This window comes from Opisthorchis viverrini, assembly GCF_000715545.1.
Source record: "Opisthorchis viverrini unplaced genomic scaffold opera_v5_29, whole genome shotgun sequence".
Lineage (NCBI taxonomy): Eukaryota > Metazoa > Platyhelminthes > Trematoda > Opisthorchiida > Opisthorchiidae > Opisthorchis > Opisthorchis viverrini.
The window spans coordinates 1,148,925-1,169,841 of NW_008751685.1; the positions used below are offsets into that span (position 1 = coordinate 1,148,925).

At 45.7% G+C, this 20,917-nt stretch overlaps 1 protein-coding gene across 1 annotated transcript in view; it reads left to right on the forward strand.

Moving 5' to 3' along the window:
- Nucleotides 1–8,157: 8,157 nt before the first annotated feature.
- The window catches only part of T265_02396 (hypothetical protein), a gene marked incomplete at both ends in the record, with an annotated part of 18,715 nt that continues 5,955 nt past the window's right edge, over nt 8,158–20,917 (forward strand). The window contains 6 exons of the mRNA XM_009166629.1: nt 8,158–8,234; nt 11,162–11,282; nt 12,505–12,615; nt 15,990–16,158; nt 18,712–18,905; nt 19,733–19,849. Coding sequence (XP_009164893.1) covers nt 11,163–11,282; nt 12,505–12,615; nt 15,990–16,158; nt 18,712–18,905; nt 19,733–19,849 — 711 coding nt within the window. The remainder of the gene's footprint in view (nt 8,235–11,161; nt 11,283–12,504; nt 12,616–15,989; nt 16,159–18,711; nt 18,906–19,732; nt 19,850–20,917) is intronic.

Sequence of the window (20,917 nt, forward strand, 5' to 3'; positions counted from 1 at the left end):
TGTGCTACAAAAGCTGGGCACACCGGAGTCTACCAGAGAACTCAGCCTTAAAGAAAAAGCCGAAACAACTATCTAGTATATTCCTTTCCCGAACTGCGCAATACACCACCGGGTTTGGGAACCCTGGGTAGGTATGCCTATGGAGAATGCGAGCGCCCTAGGTATGGCTCATTTACGTAATCAACTCAGGTGACCCTATTATTGTCAGGTCTTCAGACGTCTCAGGATGCAAATCTAGGGGAAATCAGGGGGTCGGCTGCCCCATAGAAATAAAAATTCTGCTGGGATGCTGTAGAAAATTGCCATCAGATATCGGCGCCACATACGCATTAAGACCTACACAGCCAAAATCACTCAGCCACCAGCAGTAACCGGCAATTTTGCACATGGAACCAATTCAACATCAAAAATGTTTGAGAACAATCCTGGTTGAAATACAGGCCTGTATCTTACACGTCTCCAGTATTGCGGTGAACATTTGTTCGCTCAGGCGAGATGCCATATGTACCGGGTGAATATTGTGGACATAATGGACATTTACTCTGGCCGTAGACGCTGAACAAGTACTCACAATATTCCCACCATGCAGCTGAAAATTCACGACCTGGCTCGGTGATGGAGACATAAGATGTTGATCAGGTCTTCCGGAGGCAAGCTGTGACGGTGCATGTCAACAACACCCCAATGTGTTCGCAGTTCGACATGTCATATTGTTCAGTGAATGGACCTGTAATCTACTTGATAACCGTTGGGTGAAGCTGACTAGCGATAGGCTCCAAAGGCTTGGCAATGTATGCCGAAATGGGAAAATAAGGTCACTTGTTTTATTAGACTCAATTACCCCAAGGCTAAAGATTAAAATTGTACCGCACGCTAGATCTCATGATATTGGTGACTATCAGCCTACAGGTACAGTTACCACCTTAATCGACCAGTACCAGGAGGAGCCGCTTAGCAAATTCATTTTTAAAAACATTCACCCGATAGTCTTCTCCAGAGCCATTTACATTCACCAATGAACCTCCACCGTGCGCCAGAATGTTCTGTCCCAACAGCAAAATTAAATTCCAGGCCAAAATACCCATTGCCATATGAATCCTTCCCCAGTTTTATCCAGGGAGTCGATCGATTACAGACGGAACAAGTACACGCATGAGCCAGGTTGATCGTGTGTAGAAGCAGTTTGACTGGGAGTTTCACCCTTATGAGGACTCCTTCACGGAACCCACTAATGCACCATATATGCATAAGTGTCCAGATGACTAGTTCGCGCAAACGAGTGAGGTAAACGTTTTGCAAAGAAGGATTAGGCTGATGCCCAATCGAAGGTTAAATTCGCAGAAGAGTCTCGAGAACTTCTGGCTACCAATATGAACCTCGACATTTTTCGTCGTACACGACTTTTATTTAGAGCCGGTCACATTTGAAGTGCAGGTGAACACAACGCATATGGATGCATCCGGCGTTGCTGCCTATTTAGAAGATTTCACCATCATTGGCCCCAACAAGGGGAACCCCTCGATTACTTGTCCGGTCGCGCTTAAATGATTTGCTTCAGAATACGCCAAGGAGATGCAGCTTTATGTGGTCGACTAAGTATCTTGGTTTCATCATCTAGTAACGTGGCCAGCGACCAGAACCAGAGGACTTCGGCGCCATCAAACGTATCCCAGCCACCAAAGATGCAAAACATGAGGCCTTTTCTGGGGTTTGTTGGCCTATTTCAGTCGGTCATTCATCATAACTTAGGCCCGCCAAACCAAGTGCTTAACAAGGACGACAAGTGGACATTATCAGAAGAACGCCAACGCGCCTTTATCTCTGTCGGCTACACACTGAGCCCTGATTCGCTTCTCATCCATTCTGGCATACCATGTTAAATTGTTGTGGCATCGGACACTTAGAAATATGGTAAAACAGCAGTGTCTTTACATATAATTCCCGACAGTAGCGAATAGGCAAATGCACATGCGACCGGATTTCTGGCGTCAGTCGGGCGCAACAACAACCAGACAAAAACAGGGAAACAAGCGATCATGCCTTCTATCAAATGGTTCATGAAATGCTCTTGTCCTTTGTTGAATTCACTGTTCTATCAAAAGAAATCCCCACTTTTCGGCCCGATAGGGGAAGGGGATTATATTGTATGTCACCTACGGTATCCAGCGACGGACCAGTTTTTCTACGGAACGACTTCAGAAATAAATGCCAGCCCACTGCTAGCTCAGGCATGCATACGCGCAGTCTACTGCCAATGACACATGCGGGTCACAATCATCTAATACTTTAGTCGTAAGCTGCTCTAGGGCCAGAGGTGAACTGCTTAGCGCCAGAAACAATTCGGATCGCCTTAGTAACTGCCCAAATGGTCCACTAGGCTATCGACCAGCAAATTGTGTTGCAGCAGGTGACTACGTGCCACCTCAGACACTGACAGATAACATGCCCAGGAAAGGAAATGGGGCCTTTCTTCAACTGGCGGATGTACGTAATTTTCAGAACGCGCTTTCATACCTTGAGATCTACAGCTGACTATACCGAAGCGTCAACTCCTATAAAAATACTAGAGCCATTTGCATGGAGTTACATCGGCTTGCTTCTCACGCATCCGCAGATTGGACTTGTCGTCGAGTCTTATTTGTACTCTAGCGGAGCATGTGAACCCCCGGGGCGAGATCGCTAGTGGTTGGGGCCACAACAAATCAGAGACTAACCTCATCTTTACAGAAGTGATGCAGATTCATCTGGTGGGCAGAGCTCTTTGGTCGCAATTGATACTGGATATGAGCAATTCACGGAGGAGGTTTTGCAAAGATGCTTGCTTGCGTATACAGCTATGCCCAATTCAAATTCGTGTGATGCTGATCCATATTCTGATTCTTTATATCGACTAAAGCCCCAAGAACCGCAAGGCACCGTTTAGTTGCGGGAAAGTAACCGGGTCTTCCAAATTGGCGCAAAAAGGTACAATACTAACGTCACCACCGCGCGCTCGCGCGACGCTCCAGAGAGGGCCGACAAGCGTTGATTTGCGATTACGGTGGCAGGTGCCTGTATTTATGGTATTATCCCAGGCTTCGTTCCCACTCTGAGTCTCCCAAGCAAGCCTTCCCTTAAAATACAACTACCAAAGGTGCACAACGTATTTTGAGGCGTCGTATTTAGGTAACATACCGCGACAAGATTTTACAAATTGTGACGATTTCTGGGTGCGCCTTTGGTAACCGGTATTCGGCAAAAACTTGGTCACGATTGGCTGTTAGGTTCAGACTTTCGACCAATCTGAGCTCCCCTTGAGGCCGGAATGGTAAGCGACCCAATTTTTCGGCCAATCTTGCGCGAGATATTCTTTTTGGCTTTAACATTGCCTGACCGCTAGTGGTCAAAAATGTATCGGTGTCAATTTCCCCCTAAAAGTGCCCTAGCTGGACGTTTAGCGATCCAATTTTTCGGCCAATCTTGCGCGGGATATGCTTTTTGGCCTTAACATTGCCTGGCCGCTAGTGGTAAAAATGTATCGGTGTCAGTTTCCCTCTAAAAGTGCCTTAGTTGGACGTTTGGTCCATAGTTCATTCCCGTCACAAAGTGCTCCAGGAAACCTCGAAGGGTTTCCCGCAAAATCTCCCTGGTTATTGTCTGAAAACGGTTCATCACTCGGTCGCATTGTCTAAACGGACCGTGTAATGAAGCATGTATCAGCTGATAAACTTCGGGGATAATCATCAGGAAAAATGATTGTTTGTGAAAAGGCAGTGCTATCTCATTGCTTGGTATGTCGCAGCCAGTCTCGGCTTTTGGTTGCTCTGCTTTTATTGTCACTGCATCCATCGTGAACGTGCTAAGGCAGTGTTTTCCACCCATCAGTTCCTTGAATAAGCTGAACTCAGACTGATGAAATAATCTCTCTTCAGATGAAAGTAAATGTGCATACAGCCTTTACACGCGTCGCGAAAATTAGAGTATCGAACAGAATTTACCCAGAACGAATCGTGATGTGCGTGGCATCATGTTTCAGGATACATTGAATACATCAAACCAGAGCTATGTTTGTGTGGGCGAGACAAATGAGGACAAAACGGCCATCGTCAGGTTCCACCTCAAGCTCTTGGATGTATTCGTAAAATTTGCCAGCACGGACGACTGGATGCCCTACATAGCGAAAAATGTGAACGCTGTCCTGGTTAACAATCACGGCCGGTACCTGATGCAGCGGTCGTAGTTATCCTGCGTGGTCAACTGCCCCCAAATTCATCCTTGACGGATGGCTGCACAGTACCCAACACTACAACAGAGTTCACAGTTTATAGTACATCGGCGGCGACCGATCCATCACCTTCGAGTACTCCTTCAAGGCATCTGTTAATGCAATAAAATGGAAAGTGTGGAAAACCTAACTTCTCTACGAAATCTTCCACCATAACTACAGGCCGATCAAGGTGAGCAACTACAATCATTTAAAAATAATAATTCTCCGCCCGGAGGATGCTTTGAGCATATAGAAACAAATTTTTAATAAACATGTGGCTTGGAGTGAATGCCGCTGAAAGCCACAACATTACGTAAACATTCGAGCCACGGTTTCACGGGAAATTCGGTTATGGCCACAGGAATAGGACCAAAAACACAAACCAAATCCAGATTGGAAATGCGTAGATCCTGCCAAACGAATTGAGCGAATTTAGTGTAGAAGTGCCTCTGGACACTGGAGAAACTCCTCCAGCTGCTTCACCGGAGGCCCAACTCGAGCATACATTTCGACCGTGGTCATGAACACACTGGATCTGCAATAGAGTGATGCCACTGAATATGAGCTCCCGGCTTCGAGGGTGATCCAGTGAACCTTACAGGACAAGATTCTTTTCTGTGTCCTACCCCATGAAAAGCACATTGTTCGCAGGCTAATAAACCTAACTTGCAAGCGATTGGCCAGGAGATCGAACCATATATCGGCTCGACATCTCAGCGAGCTCTGATTGGTCGAAAATGTGGAACCGACATCCAATCGGGTTTCAGAAATAACTGAATGCCAGTTGCTAATGCCGCGTCTCGGAACCGCGGACTTGCTGATTGACAGGCAGGATCCAAATTTTTCTCAAGCTGTCTTCTTTTGTGGTTCGTTGGGAATCACGGCATTGTCTATGGAGCAAGTGTGCCCCGCTTGAATTCTTAGCTCTCCTTAAGGCGCTCTACGCCAACTCCCGTGAATATGTGAAAGTTATTCAGAGTTCATTACATCAAGTGTTTTCGGGCGGGGTTGCGACATTTCACCTTTCTTACTCAGCTCCGTCATCGTGTGATTACGGAGGACTCGTTCCCAGCCCCTAGTGTCAGTAGGGCCCACATGCTTCCAAGGCGGATGTCGTTCACGGGTATCGAGTACGTGTACTCGCCTGCGCGCAGACTACATAGTTCTTCTTGGATCTGACGTAATGCGGACGACATTAAGTAATTTAAATGATTCTCTCTCATGACTCACCGTGCACTTCACACCTAGAAATTGCAGACTGCTTTTGCAAAATTGGATGAACTCGAACCGGATACCCATGTTCGCGGAAGAACCGATTGAAGTAGAGTAGACAAATTTGTCTACCTGGGTAGCTAAGCTCAAGATAGCCCAGAGTTCAATCACAAACTGATTGTAGGGTCCTTGGTTCGAGCCTAGCCTCTTCATCTCGACGGCGGCCTGTGCAACTGGCACCAGGTTGCATGGATACTGCGCAGTATCTCGGCCCTCATACTCCCTTTGGGTAGTATGGCTGCTACGCACTGGACGGGTATTGTAACCGAGCAATTGTCTTTTTTCTAGTGTGAATCAGTCTATACGGTCTAGCCAAATATGATATTTTCATCCGGGTCGTAATGTCTAGGGTATCTTTCGGTAACTCGTATCACCTGTGATGCAAGGAAAGCATGGATAGAGTTTGCAGTGCTGCGATGCCCTCTATACTGTTACTTGGGCCAGGAACCAGGTCACTGCACGCCAATGGCGTCAAAAATCTTCCAGCATTCTACCATCGTTGTTCTCAGATCATTACCCGAGTCTGGTGGATAATTACTTCTGACAGTGATGCCTCACTGCCGGAAAAACCACGGAGTTTACTTATATTTAAAACCTTGAAGTGAAAAGGGGAGAAAAAGGTGGGTGCGGGAGGGACATGGCGCTAACATTCTAACTCACCACTGGAAATCAGCACACAGTGATCAACAATTTCTCCATCAAAATAGACGTACCTGTCCGACCTCTTAATAGAAGAGGTGAAATAATCCGGCAATTTACGGACTCCAGCATTTCACCCTTCGCATAGCTCAACTCAGTCTCATGGGAAATTGCGAGTCTTCAATGTAGCCGTGACAAGTACTGAGTTTCTGATTGGACTGTCCTATCTGTCACTGGGAGTAGGGACCACTAACAGCAGTCAAACTTCTCGGAACTGTTCGCCTTCCGGCGAGTACAGCCTTAAGCCATTGTCGGGTAGTTCAAAAATAAGGTACATCAAGGAACTATTGTAGCTATCCACCCCTATCTTAACAGCTCGTCGGTGACGGAAGTTGTAGCATCTGTAACCATTATTCAGCACGGTTTACAGCTGAAGTTGATGATGATGTGATAATGACAGGCATTGGCTTTTCCCCAAGACTGGAGATGGCCAAACGGTGCTCTTTTCAACTCGGAGGGAAATTCGGTTCTGCTTTTTTTTCTTGGATTTTAGAAATTCTGTTTGGTTAACAGTCCTGCTCGCTTGTAAGATGCTGACACGAGCTCTTACTGGCTGGAGGGCAACTTTTTCCTACCTCTTGGATTATGGACTCTGCCTGGACTGATTCCCAGCCTAAGATTAGTAGAAGTTGAGCTGCATCTTAATGGTGTCTTATAATGAGGTAGTACTGTAATGTCCTTGTTTCGCCACTATCCCATGATCTGTCCTCTCCGGCCGCTCTCATTTCGTTGCTGTTATGCGGACGGACTGTCATTTAGATTTCGGATCATGGGATCGAGTCGGCTGAATCTATGAAGCTTCGTGAGTTTCAACCATTTTGAGTGGATTCTTTCTCAGAAATCATCATACAAATCACTGCATTGCCAATTTGATTTGGCGCGCACACTGGATTTCGGCAGAACCATTTAGGTTATTTAATTTTGTCTGCAGCAGCTTGGAGATTGATTCAAGGAGAGCTATATGCTCTGCATAAACAATGTCTATGCCCGAACCCCCTGGGAACATTTTGTCCCCAGTGACAAACAGGAAGTTTTTCGTGACCGTGTGTGTATTGGAGTCAAAGAGACGAGGAAAAATCGTACGTGGTTGTTCATAGGTAATACTTGACTACCTTTACACTCCTGTTTTGTAACTTGCGGTTTTCGAACTCGGTGCTCTTCGCCTGGCTACTCTCCTTCGGCCTTCCTGTCAGATGAGCTCCAGTTTAGCATCCTGTTCACTGTATCCCACTGGATTATGACAGTATCCAAGCTGGATCACAAAGTATGGCCATTTTTGGTCGTGATTGGAGACTTAAATGGTTAATCAGCGTGATGGCCCAAGTGGTAAAAGCGCGAATTTACTGACGGGAAGATCTGTGGTTCGAATCCCACCGCCTCTCAACTTCCCCTGTCTAGGCTTAAGCAACCTGGCAGTATCCCAGCCCTCGTGCTTCCTTCAGGTAGCATTGCAGCTAGTTACCGGAAGAGTGCTACAGCTGAGCGCTTATAAGGTGGCGATCTATCTTTGACGAGCTGAATAAATGCTATGTTGGTTTCCTGAAACAAAATGAATGCGAAGTGTCGATTTAGCTTGAAACAAATCTGTCCTATGATTATGGACTTCTTTTATGACCACGGTCTTTTGTAATGATATAATTAAACACTTCTGAAGATTCTCTTGTTTCCTGCCCTCGCCCACGTCGATTGGTAGAACCTCTGAACTTCCGCTCGCACTGTTTAGCTCTTCATTGTTGAAGTTGACTGTACAACAACTGAATCGTGATTGTAATTTACTGCCCAGGGGGAGCCAGAACACCTGAAATCCTGTCTCTCCTGGTTGGCGTTGATGGAAAATCGTTCATATGTGTCTGTTTTTAGCCACACCATGGGGGACGACTGGGAAACCGAACCGGACTTTGTGGTGAGTAACTCGGTGGACACTATATAGCAGTCCAATATAGAACGATGTTTCTGAAAAGGAACAAAGATGGGGTTCAAAAACGGTACCGGGTTCTGGAAGGCAGGCATATATCGAGTAAGTTAGTGAATTATGCGTCGTTTTTTAACAAATTCCTGGGCATGCAGATGGAAGTTCTTAGGGTTCCGTGGATGTAGATTAACTTGCAATTCAGTCACTTCGTACGGTTCATCGTGTTAGACCTATGTTCCTTCCTTTCCCACTGCTTCTTGCACAGATTGCATTGCACGATAGATTTGAAGAGTTGGTTTCATGCTTAAGACATTCGAAGTATTCAACTGTGCTTTCCACCTGCTACGCGGAATGCTGCGACTCCGCATGACTTGCCTTTATTTACCAAGACTCAGCACCTTTTTCAGATAAGCAGTTGTGCAACTCTTTAAGTAGACGAAAGAAGCCTATTTTTGTCCACTTTCTCAAAGGGAGCTTATCTCAGCTGTGCTCAGTAATTATCATCTTTGACGGATTTGTGTGAGGAGACAGAATCGCAATCATATGTGCAACAAGAATACTACGTGGTCTTAGTAGCGAGTAGGCTATTCGTATAACGAGTATAGCCATTCCCAGCTGCGACCTATCGTCGTGCATTTTGTTCTCTTTTTCGAGCACTTTTTCTTCTCACGAATGCCATTGTAGCCGTCACAAACAAGTGTGTCGTTCATGGTAATCCGGTGGTCTAAAAGTGTGTCGAGTTGTGGGATAAGCAGGGAGTCGAAGTGACAGCCAAATGCAAGCCCGAAACCCGCTTTTGGGTGAATAAACGAAGCTGCAGGTAGTATATATCCACATACAGTACCTACCAGCTTCTTCGTATGATGACAGTTGCCGATCCAGGGGAGAATTTTTGACGGAATGACGATAGTGAAAGTACCTCAGCTACAATATTTTTATAAGGCTACTTCGCACATTAAACCACATCCTCAAATAGACAGTCTCTCAAAAATTCCCTGTTGAACTTCATGGAAAACACTACTGATTACAACCATGACGAAACGTGCGTAAGCTGTGGCCTCTGCATGATGCATATGAAACATTGCATTCCGGTGCAACCTTTGAAGCTATGTGAATCAACTATCGTTTCAGCATCGATTTGGGCGCCTGGTGGTATCAGGATAAGCACTACGGTTCTTATCGATATACAGTGCAGTTTTTGTGGCAAACGGATGACCGGACCTCAGTCATCGTCTTACCAACCTCCGTTTACTCGTGTAGCTTAGGCCTGTATATCCATCTCAGATCGGTTTAAATAAAACCCCATCAAGTGCTGTACTCCTGCTGGGTTTTGGTGCCTCTTTATCTTTAGCGTATACAAACAGTAAAGTCTACCAAGACAAGACCCTCTTGTAGAGACCACTTTTTACCTGCCTGTCGACACGACCTTTTAGGAATGGGACATCAGTTGTTCAGTGAAGTGCGTCTCAGTTCGACCGAAACAGTCGTTGCAATCTGTACTCTGGAATCGCTTGGTACCTCCTTTGAACACAGCAAATCTGACTTTTCCTGACTGACAGTCCAGAGACATCAGAAAAACTGTCTGGGTTTGTTATTTTGTTTTTTCTGAACAGCAATCTCATCAACGTGTAGAACCACTTACATTATAAAGAGCCTCTTTGAAACAAGTTTTTCTTTAGGGCGTTTTCCGGCACTTCCAGTTCGAAGGGACAAAACTTAAACCTAACGAGTTATTAAAATGTCGAACTGTGTTGTCTTTTCCGGGAATACGCTCACCCTGTCAACAGTATAAACAGGCCAACTGGATGCCGAAGTCATGGTGCTATAACTAGGCACCGGTAATTGTTGCATCCTTTTTCTCCTATTCGTTTGAAGCCTCAGAGCATGCAAATCATCAACCAGGAACTGTTATTTCACCTGTCTTTGATATCGTCGCCTTTTTATAGAGGATTGTGGCTTCGAAGTGAATTCTTGGCTGAATCCGGAACGACAATTATGAAGAATCCTGTCATACAGTGATGGTATCAGCCATCGCTAGTTTGAATCACTCCATTTCTGCAGACAATAAACTAGCGGTGGCTCAAATATCAAGCTACATACAAATCAGGAAGGAATCTCCTCTTGGGGAATCTGACGACTGGCAGTTCACCCGCGAATTCTTCACATGATGAGATTAGACTCAAAATTCGAGAACTTCCCGCTCGAGAGAAGAAACTTCAAACGATATCAAACTGTCCTCGATGAGGTGGTTTCTTCGTGAGGGCTGTCACTGTTGACAACCTGACCGCATTATAACTGTATCCGAATGTTTTATGAACCGATGTGATGTTTCCTACTCTGTGCGACCACTGCTCGGGGTTAGATCTTAATGCTGTTGTGTGTTGATTCACCCAGCTAATGATGCTGTGCTCCCTATCATACTTAAGTTTAGAAGAACCAGTTGATGTGACGGTAGTCCATCAGTACCGCTTATAAAATCAACCGTTTACCACGAAGAAACCTGGAGGGATAATATGGACATTGCTGATGTGTTACTTCCGTTCACTTAGTAAATCAGCTGTCTTGGGAACCGGTAATTTCCTCGTCCTCGGAGGGAGAGAGTAATGCATACGAAATCTACGCTTTTCAAGTCATCTTCCTTTTTCTTGAAAGATTTCCTGAAAAGTGGAGTACTGCACCAAAATATCCTAACCATTTCTGCTGCGATTCTGTTCATAGAAATAACACATCACTTTCTTATAGGTATGTACAAAAGCGTTGCTTTCGACCTGAGTGTATGTGTGCCACTAGGCTAAATCTTTTGGTGTTTGGTTCCTCCTTGGTAGTTCCCTCATCCTGTCGTTCATGATGGCATTCTCGATGCCCGAACCTTCAACCCAAGAGTATCCAAGCACCATTCCGGTCTGATGAACACTACTTGCCGAATTTCCACTTGATATCAATGATCTCCTTGTGACGCGTAGTTCTGTTCTTCAACAATAATTCAGCAACGCCTATTAATCAACCTGTTTCTATTCCCCTGCTCTAAACAGTATGAACACTCTTCGCGAGGAAGTCAAACAAGCCGATCAACAGAACAAACTGAAAACTGCCCCAAAACCGTCTTATGGCTATGGAGGGAAGTTTGGTGTGGAACGGGATCGAATGGACAAGGTGGGCATACATTTACCAAATTGTGATTATATCTCCTTAGTATCGTTTTATCTCTTTTGACTGGTGAATCTCGCCGCCATATCTTTTTTGATGTTAGATAGAATTCCGAATGGAGGTTAATTCTCTTCTGCTTGCGGTCTGTCTACTGTCGGTATATGATCAGTGTTCCTCTGCCGGCCTAATGTAGTGGGTGTATTTTCAGGTTCTGATTGGGACTTTATCTCGCACAAGTCGCATGCTATCTTCATCCGAGAAGTCGTCATTCGAGGTGTCAGTTAATGACCTGTGCGGTTGAGGAATAATTGACGTTATACCTTCTCGAACTGTAAATTAATCATACTGCTGATCTGTTGCTTTCTGTGGAAAGGTATCTTCTTGGGCTTCCACTCTCCTGCAGTCGCGTAAAATGGTTCTTAGTGAAGTTTCATGGGTTTTTACTCGCGGGGGTGCGCACTTGTCCCATCTTGTTTTGTCCTAGACTAGTCCATTAGTATGGATGAGCTCAGAACTGCGCACCAGGACAGTGTGCAAAACGCAGTACGAAACGATGCTTGACTATGTTGGAACCACAGAGGAAAGTTCACTGTCCAGTCCTGCTAGCTGCAAGTCATGGTTGTTCTAGGACGGACAGTTTGAATTTATTCTCAGTCTACTTGTACTCGGACTCTACACTGCAGTGTTCGTGTGAACCTCTCGAAACGTCGGAAATTGGTTTTGCCGTGATTTGCCGAATCTGGTATTTGACGACTGACGTAAGCATGTACGTCTTTTCTCCGTCTTACGATAAGCTAGCCGTTTGCTTCATTATGACTGATCAGGGACAGCCGCCATTCTGACAGGCAAACTCGGTGGAATCACGTGTGTCTATTCTGAAGGGGTCAGCGGCACCTTAATCTAGTCATATTGATTCTCAGGTGATTCCATTAATCTTATTCGCTTGCAGCCCCGTGAATTTAGTTATTTTATTCGGCAACACCACCGACGACATTCTTCAGGCATATTATAGATATTCTCCACCTCTTATGTCACATTCTTGGTTGCTGAAAGAACTTCTCCCCCCTTGAATCCTCACGCTCATCTTACTGTTCATCTCGACCCACCACAGTCACGTTCCCTGGTCGATTTTGTTATTTAACACACATCATCTTACCCTTCCCCACTTGTTTGCTGCCCTCCTGTCGTTGTCATCATCATCATTTTGGCATGTTTACGTCTCTTCCAGTCTGCAGTTGGTCATGATCACGTCGAAGTGGTGGAAAAGCATGCATCTCAGAAAGATCATAAGCTTGGTTTTGGCGGAAAGTTTGGTGTTCAGGCTGATCGACAGGACAAGGTCAGTTTCAGAGTACACTTTCATTTCTAGTTCGACGGATCGATGCTGTTATCTGCCGGGCTATTTGGGTTGGACAGTTTGATTTTAAATTAGCATTAGGTCCCATGTTCCGACTCCATGTTTTAATCTGAACTGTATGAGTGTCTCTTACGGGATGAATTTCGCCACTGTGGCCGTAGTTATACTGGCGAATTGGGTAACCGAGGGTACTCTACCGGATAACACGTCGAACGCTATTTCCTTTTAAGCGAACAGGTGTCAGAAGACCAGTGTAATGCTCCTCTCTTTAACAGCCCCTGATCTATTACGGCATCTGAGTACGTTCCAATATTTCACTGTTTAGTTCGTCGGGTATATTACTCGCCATATCTAACACAACTGGATTCAATCCTGGGAAGCTGGACTGAAGCGGTATAGAAACGAAAGTATGTGATGTGTTCACTTAAGACCTCGTTAAGTGATTCCGGTAGTAATTTACAACCTGCTACGATTTGTGCTTGGCGGCTTGGCTTTGTCCATTTCCCGTCCTATTTATCGACGTCCTCACTGAAGTTACCTAGTTGTGGAATCAACCATCTACTGGGATATGTCGGTGCAACTGATACCCAAAACTGGGCGATTCACGAGGCATGTAGTTTGATGTAACTGTTTAGAAAAAGAGACAATGTTACGAATGGGTTGTTTCCTTCTCAAAGTTCTATTCACCACGAGTAGTCTTTGCCTAGAGCAGACCGCTTGCTATTCTCATTAGTATTTTCCTGACTAATATACCATCTGATGATCGGAATACTGGGCAATGAAGGGCCTCCTCTAATCTTCATTTGCAGTTGTTCCGATGGTAGTTTCTCTCTCCGCAAAGAAGAGTCCTCAGCAACCTTGTGTGTAGTTTCCTTCTTGAAGACGAACTCTTCTCCTGTGGAAACATAGGCAAAAAATTTACCGGCTTCTTCAGTGATGTTTGAGAAAATTGAAGACGATACGCAAACTTCACACGTGGGGACTCCAGTCACATTTCAGTGATTGTTTGCAGAACCTTGTCTTCCTAATGGGGCTGTCCTAGCCTTTATTCTTTTGCTGGTAGTTGTGGATGACAAATGTGGTCGTATTATTGTAAATCTTGTAAGGTATGACCAGCCAATTGCTGAACTAGGTTCAGATGTTCTCCCTAAGAAGAACTACCCCCTCCAGATAAGCCCGAATAGACCTTTCCTTGTAAATATTCCTCCGGGTGGTCGATTGTATTGTATTGTATGTACATTCATTTGCTTTACAAGCCCATCGACATCAAGCCCCAATAAAGATCGATCTTCAGTCCGATGGCTCAGTGGAGTTGACACATTAGTGAATTGGCTTTCTGCAACCAAGCAATCCCAGAGACCCATGGGTAAAGTCTGTGACATCTCTCCCTGGAGCATTTTCTCGAAACAAATTGTCTGGTAGAACGTTTAATACTAGATTGACTTATACCAAGGACAGGAATTTGATCCAGAGCCTCTCAGACGGATAGATGAAACTCTTAAAGTATAGGCGTTTAGTCATCAGATGTCTCTCATAAAAAGACCGTCACACAGTTGCGCCCTTCTCTCGCTGTTCTGTGGTTACAGTATGCGGTTGGTTGGGATCAGAGGATACAGTTGGAAGTATATGCATCCCACAAAGAATCATGTTTTGTTCGTGCGATCGCCAAACACGTGCTCTCATTCATGTACCAGACGGTGTACTTCGAAGTTGTTTTAATTACGTGCACGTGCCTTCTTCCAGTGCCAACAGCCGTTTCCCAGCTTAGGCACAGCACATCTGAGAGGATACGGTCGCGATCTACTGGACACTAGCATCTCCACATCGATGTTTTCGGAGCATTGCCCGAGTCTGGTGGCCACACCGGATCAGCAATGCTGAAGTACGTCGAATGGTATTCAGAAGAAATAACTCACCCTCGATGGATGAACTGATCACACTGCATAGGTTGCACTGGCTTGGCAACGTTCCGCGTATACCAGCCGACCGACTTCCTAGAAGGATTGTTTTCGCACAACCACGATAAGGGTGGAAACAAGCCAGAGGCGGTCAAACATTTACTTGGCAGCGAAGTATGAAAGCCATTACCAGCAAACTCACCTGTGTTGGTCATTGCCGTCTTCCTGGATGGGGACTTCGAGACGGGCCACATCAATGGCTAGAGACATTGTCAGACATGGCCCAGTCGCGCCCTCAATGGCGCTCTTGCATCCAAGCTATTGCCTTGAACGCATAGGTCGTTTCCCATCCCACCCCCACTTGACAGTCCACTGACAATGCTGGATTTATGCACCAATTTACCAGCTCCCGCCACGAATGTGCAGCTACTTATCCCACCTCCCCAAATCATCGGTGAACGAAACTGCGGCAGCTGCAACCACTGTACGACGAATACGCGGTTCTTACAGCTGATGATGATGACGATAACATCACACAGTTCAACTGTCATGTGAAGAACAGTGTGTACGTGATTCTGAGCAGTGAGATTAGGCACGGCCAGCTTTCAACGCTTACCAATCTCAGGGATTCACATTCAAGCAACCGTCAACTACGATGAGGGCGGGTCATGTCTCACGTGGACACTTTCTGTTCTGTACATCGTAAACTGATTTCTTCGAAAAGCCATTTTCGCCCAACCACATGGAGCGCGTTGTTACAACAAAACTAGCTGACAAACACATTGACATTGGTAGCTGCTGTCTTCTCATGGGTATGGCCATCTTTCTGGTGCAAACCTACTATGCATCCCGATTCTTTCGCCATTAGAACGCGGTGACGTTCCGTTTTCCATCTTGGGTTCATATTCAACTATTCTGGCCCCTGCGTACGATGTCACAACTTTTTGCCGCAATGAGAAACACCGATTTGTGTTTGACACAGCTAAGCGCATCTTTTGGTTTCCACGCAATTTGTTCAAATCACGTGACGGGGTCACACCGGCCTAAGCTGTTTGTACTTTTTACACGCGCGCTCATCTGTATAGAATGAGCTTCATCGATCTGTTGTAAGTGATCGCCGTTGCTGACCTAGTTAAATAGTTTACAGTGTCTGCACGCTCCGGGATGTTTTTCCACTGTTCTGCGCTTAGGCATGCTTCGAAATGCCCGGGTCTTTCACCGCACAGCAACTCATAAATTGTCGTTCACATAGAGATTATCAAACAGTGTTGGCAAGGGATGTTTTTGGGAGTCTCCTCATTGATTTGTCTAGTCTTAACTGACCTGGCTTCTTGTCGAATACAAAGATACCTTCACATCTGGGTATCCATCATTCTAGGTGTCCGAGTGTGTTGAAGTGTGTAGTTTTGATCACTTGGCTCCATCCTATTCACACTTTCCACCTTTTGGTTTTGCTAGTCTGCAGTAGGTTGGGATCACCGAGAACAAACTGCTGCCCATCCGTCTCAGACGGACTACGCCAAGGGATTCGGTGGTAAATACGGTGTACAGACTGATCGAATGGATACGACAGCTGGAGCAGATCAATCAAAAGACACCATGCAGCTACACCCTTCTCAAATGAGACGTAAGTCGTGGAGGGTTCCTATTATAGCCTATTCTCTCATATATACTTCCACCTCTGCCCTGCTTTTTTCAGATGTTTCCATGACTGAAGATACTCTGCCCAAACTCTGTGATTGGGTCGATTACTCGAAACTGTGGTACTGATTCGTTGTCACTTGAAAATATGGGTTACTGTTAGCATGCGCAGCAATCTTGTAAAACTCTGTCGATGTTCATTTTGAACAGTTGGCTTGTTCAAGTAGCGGAACTGAGACATCTTCAGGTGTTCGGCAATCGTTGTCTCAGAACCATAGCTCGTGCGAGTTGGTGTCGGCGAATCCGTAAAGAGGTAATTAGGAAGCGAGTTTTCGGTTGTGGAACAGGTACTTCCATTGAAGGATGTGTCCAGCACCAGAAGTTGTGTTGGTTGGGACATGTGTTGCTTATGTATAACCATCCTTTGCCGAAGAGAGCTGTTTTCTATGCCTAACTCAGAGTGGCAAAAGCAGAGAGGTGACCAACCCTTGACCAGGCAGAGGTGTATGAGAGAAATCACGAAATGTTTGGGTGCTGTCGGTGCCACTCGCCTTCTAGGATGGGGACCGCGTGATTCCCACTGCATCTGGTTGGAGACACTAAAAGATATGGCTGTCAACGGATGTCAGTGGCGTTCCTGGCGTCAGTTTCTATCCAGAATGCCTGTGCATGGATGGGCGAAAATAGCTGCGCGAGGCAACCAGTCCCCTGACCTACAGACTACACTGCCTCCTCCCTTCAGCCTATAGAATTCGGCTAGCTCGCCTGTTTTAAGCGTCACAACTAAGTCTTTTAAAATCCGAGAGAACTACTAATAACCACGAAGCCAAAGTGCGGTCGTCGAATACAGAAATCATAAAACCTATTGAAACGGCGTTTAGTATCCATTTGATGGAAACATTGATCGCTCAGCTGTAAAACCCTTTCGGTGTCTGAGATACTGTCACGTTGCTCAAGTCTAGACACGAGCAATCGAGATGCTGAGGTTGGGTTCGAACCACGGACCTCCTGGCAATAATTTGGGACATTAACCAACGAGCTATCTCGAGCTCCGTAGTAGGTGTGAAAGCTTCCTCAACCATCACCCATATGATTGCCAGTGTTGTTTGATGAAATGAAACTGGGGAGAAACCTTTCAGACTTTTTTGGGATAACGGTTAGAGTTGGATACTTTGATGAGTAGGTTAGCTTTCGGTGCTTTCCATTGTTCTCAACTTGACCCACTTCCGTTGACGGATGTTGGCTAGTAGCCCAAGTACTGACGAAGCTAGAAGGTTCTCCAGGAAAGGTGGTGATATACAGTGAATTTTACGTCGAAGCTAGCGAAAGATATGTAGTAATCATGACCAGACAACTCTTAACTGCAATTGGGTTTCCAGTTGGAATGGGGGGGGGCGCCCAAAGAAGCTGCGCAGCAACTATTTTCGCACAATGTTTGGGAAGAAATACTGTGCTACTTTCACACCCTTTCCAATCTACCTTCGGTTCTTTCAATTATGCCCTAATCAAGTGGCTGTGTGGATAACCGTGTGTACGGCTGAGTTCAGGTGCAGTCAGTTTTACCGGGATTAAACACGGTAGATTCGGTGAGTTTATTCGAGGAGCGGGCCAGTCCTTCCGCACAGCGAGATGGCTCAAGTGGTTAGAGCGCAAATTTACTGACCGGAAGGTTTGTGGTTCGAACCCAACATCTGCCTCTCGACTTCTGTCTGGGATTGGGCAACCTGGCATTATCCCAGTCCTAGTCTCAATGAGGATCTTCAGTGTATGCGGGACTCTATCCTGCCTTTGAACAAAGATAGTTTGTATCAACAGCTCATATAACGGACGACGTTTTGCGAGTGCTTCTCAAGTGAAACCTTATCCCAAAATTCATTTTACTGGAAAGACACTTCTTCCAAACACTCGATTCTAAGGGGAAACTTCACCAGCCACACTTCAGTTTATGTTCGTGACGAACAGACGAGCATATCACTGCTGTAGGTGGCGGTTGGCCATCAAAAATCGACTGATATTCCCGAATACACGTTAGCCAAAAAAGGCTATAGACGTTCACACGAGTGTCAGTAATGATGGCATGCATATTCTCGAGAATACCACGTTTAAGGCCAGGATGATCGTTAGGGTTGTTGGAGCAAAATAAACACATTCAGCCTCTTCTCAACCTCCCATCTCCACTTGTTTTTGGGAGAGGGTGACCGCATCATAAGCCTTGCCTAGTGACTAGATTCACTGTGTTAGCATCCTCGTTAGATCCAAGAGGTGACTACTAAAACTGTCAAGTGATTCTGCTTCATCGGTGGTCTCTTGCCGTTTGATCTTCGCTAACTCGTCTGTCACCTTATACTGACGCTGGACTAAATCAAGACTCAACATTTCCGCTTCCTGAGATCTCTTTATTTAATCCTTTTGAGCTGTGGGAACTCTGCAGAGGGCTCAGCAATGTTCTTTGTGGCGGAGTTCTCCTGATCTTGGTGATCGCTTCCTTCCTTAATAATCTCTATTTCTTCATTTCTATTTCTCTGTGGTCGGTACACAGCCGAGGTTCGCGGACAAGCTGGTGGGATATCCGCTTTGAGATCGCAGTTTGAATATAAGGGGCAAACAGCAGCCTCGCCTGCCTCGTGTGGGCCTACTGCAGCGCAGATACGCATGTCCGAAGAACGGGCTCGTTGGGAAGCGGAACGAAGCAAAGCTGCGGCGAATGCTCCCCCAAGCCCACCAGAACCACAGGTAATTCGTGTCAGTTTTCTCGATAGCCTACAAACTTCGGTATTCCGTCAGATTTGTTTAAACTGTGCTCAATGACTGGAGCTAAATTTGGCTGCATTTGAGGTTTCCGTAGTTTATTCGGAGAATATTGTGGATTTTCACATCTGAAAAGGGAACCAGCGGTGTGTGTGTGTGTGTGTGTGTGTGTGTGTGTGTGTGTGTGTGTGTGTGTGTGTGTGTGTGTGTGTGTGTGTGTGTGTGTGTGTGTGTGTGTGTGTGTGTGTGTGTGTGTGTGTGTGTGTGTGTGTGTGTGTGTGTGTGTGTGTGTGTGTGTGTGTGTGTGTGTGTGTGTGTGTGTGTGTGTGTGTGTGTGTGTGTGTGTGTGTGTGTGTGTGTGTGTGTGTGTGTGTGTGTGTGTGTGTGTGTGTGTGTGTGTGTGTGTGTGTGTGTGTGTGTGTGTGTGTGTGTGTGTGTGTGTGTGTGTGTGTATTTTTTCAGACATTTCTGGGAATGGGCTTTCTTCGGACAGCCACTTAGCAATGGCTGGCGGGAGGGGGACTCTACTGTGCACTGCCCATGATGGCGCTTTCTACACACACTACACGTCTGTTCTCCATAAATTTATCGGTGAAATGGAGCCAGATACATGTTCTACAAAGAACATTTCCGGGGCTGGAGAAGTGTCCCGTTGTCAGCCCCATTCCTTTGCGTTTTAGCAACTTGGTCAGTGTGATTCACTTGAAAGGAGTCTGTGACGTGTGAAAACTGGTGCTTTGTGGAAAGTAACTATATAGCTAGGTCGTTTTTTCGACAATGGCGTTCAATATCATTTTCCCTTATTTTTCCAGCCAACTCATGAACCTCAACGGGCATCAGTCCAGGAACCCACACCAGAGGTGTATCCAGAATCCGAACAAGAGCCTGCTGTTGAAACCACAACATATCCCGCGGAGCACGTAGACCAGGTGTGTTCAAACGTAGTTTGTTGGTAGTATTGCTGAAGCCTTGCAGATGGAGTCGGTTCAAGACTGTTGCAGTCGCATCTAAGGATGAAGTTACTTTGTAGATAGCTTAGTGGTTAAGGCGAGAACTTACACTGCTTTACAGAATATTTTGGTATCATCCACTTTGGAAGGTAGACTTTCCAAGAGACTTGTGACCAAGTGACAATACCGTTTCAAAGTGGATGATACGATAACGAGGTTGTTGACTCGACCGCACTGCCACAACATTAATTGTTTCAAATCATTTTGTCGTGATGAAAATAATGGGCAATTTTCCATCCAAGTCTGAATCCTGTTCCACAATCTTCCATCAATTATTGGATCAACGTCCTATCGTTTTCCGAATGAAACTGCCTTTGCAGCTTTCCCACACATACTATGTGGTCTCAGTCGAGGATACCCGTCACGATCGTTGAGGCCTCGTCGGTATAGACTTTTGGAATTCAACTCTTGTTCATACTTGCTGTCTGCCACTCTGCTTGTCAGAGATACTGTTGTCCGTTTCATATGATTCAGTTGTATCGTTTCCTATGTTACACTTGTTTATGGTTCATGTTCGAAATTCTTTTAGACCGCTTGATTCCATCTGGGATAACCTTTATTTGCTTCGCGCTTCCGATAGGTTTCCGAATTGTCGGGATCCGATGCTCTCACACAGTGTACAGTTGTCGCACTGTACGATTATACTGCAGGTGAGTACCAGGACCAGTGGTCTTCGACTAGAATTTACTGATAAACACTTTTCCATTGAACATCTTGTCTGATTGCTACCACTCGCTTTCAGTTCTTAAGAAGTTGTTTCCCATCTCTGCGATAAACGTCCATCGTGAGCTTGGGGAAGAAAATGCTACACGTGGGTTAAGCACTGCCACTATCTTCCCACGCCATTACGATTTTTTTTCCGCTGTGCATATGTTTCTCGTCCTGTCGAACGTCTGGGCCAATGCCCCCCAGCTTGTTTCACAACTTACTTCAGTGCAGTGCGAAAGGCTCTGTCCGGGTTTTGTCAGTAAACAAGGTTTTCTTTAA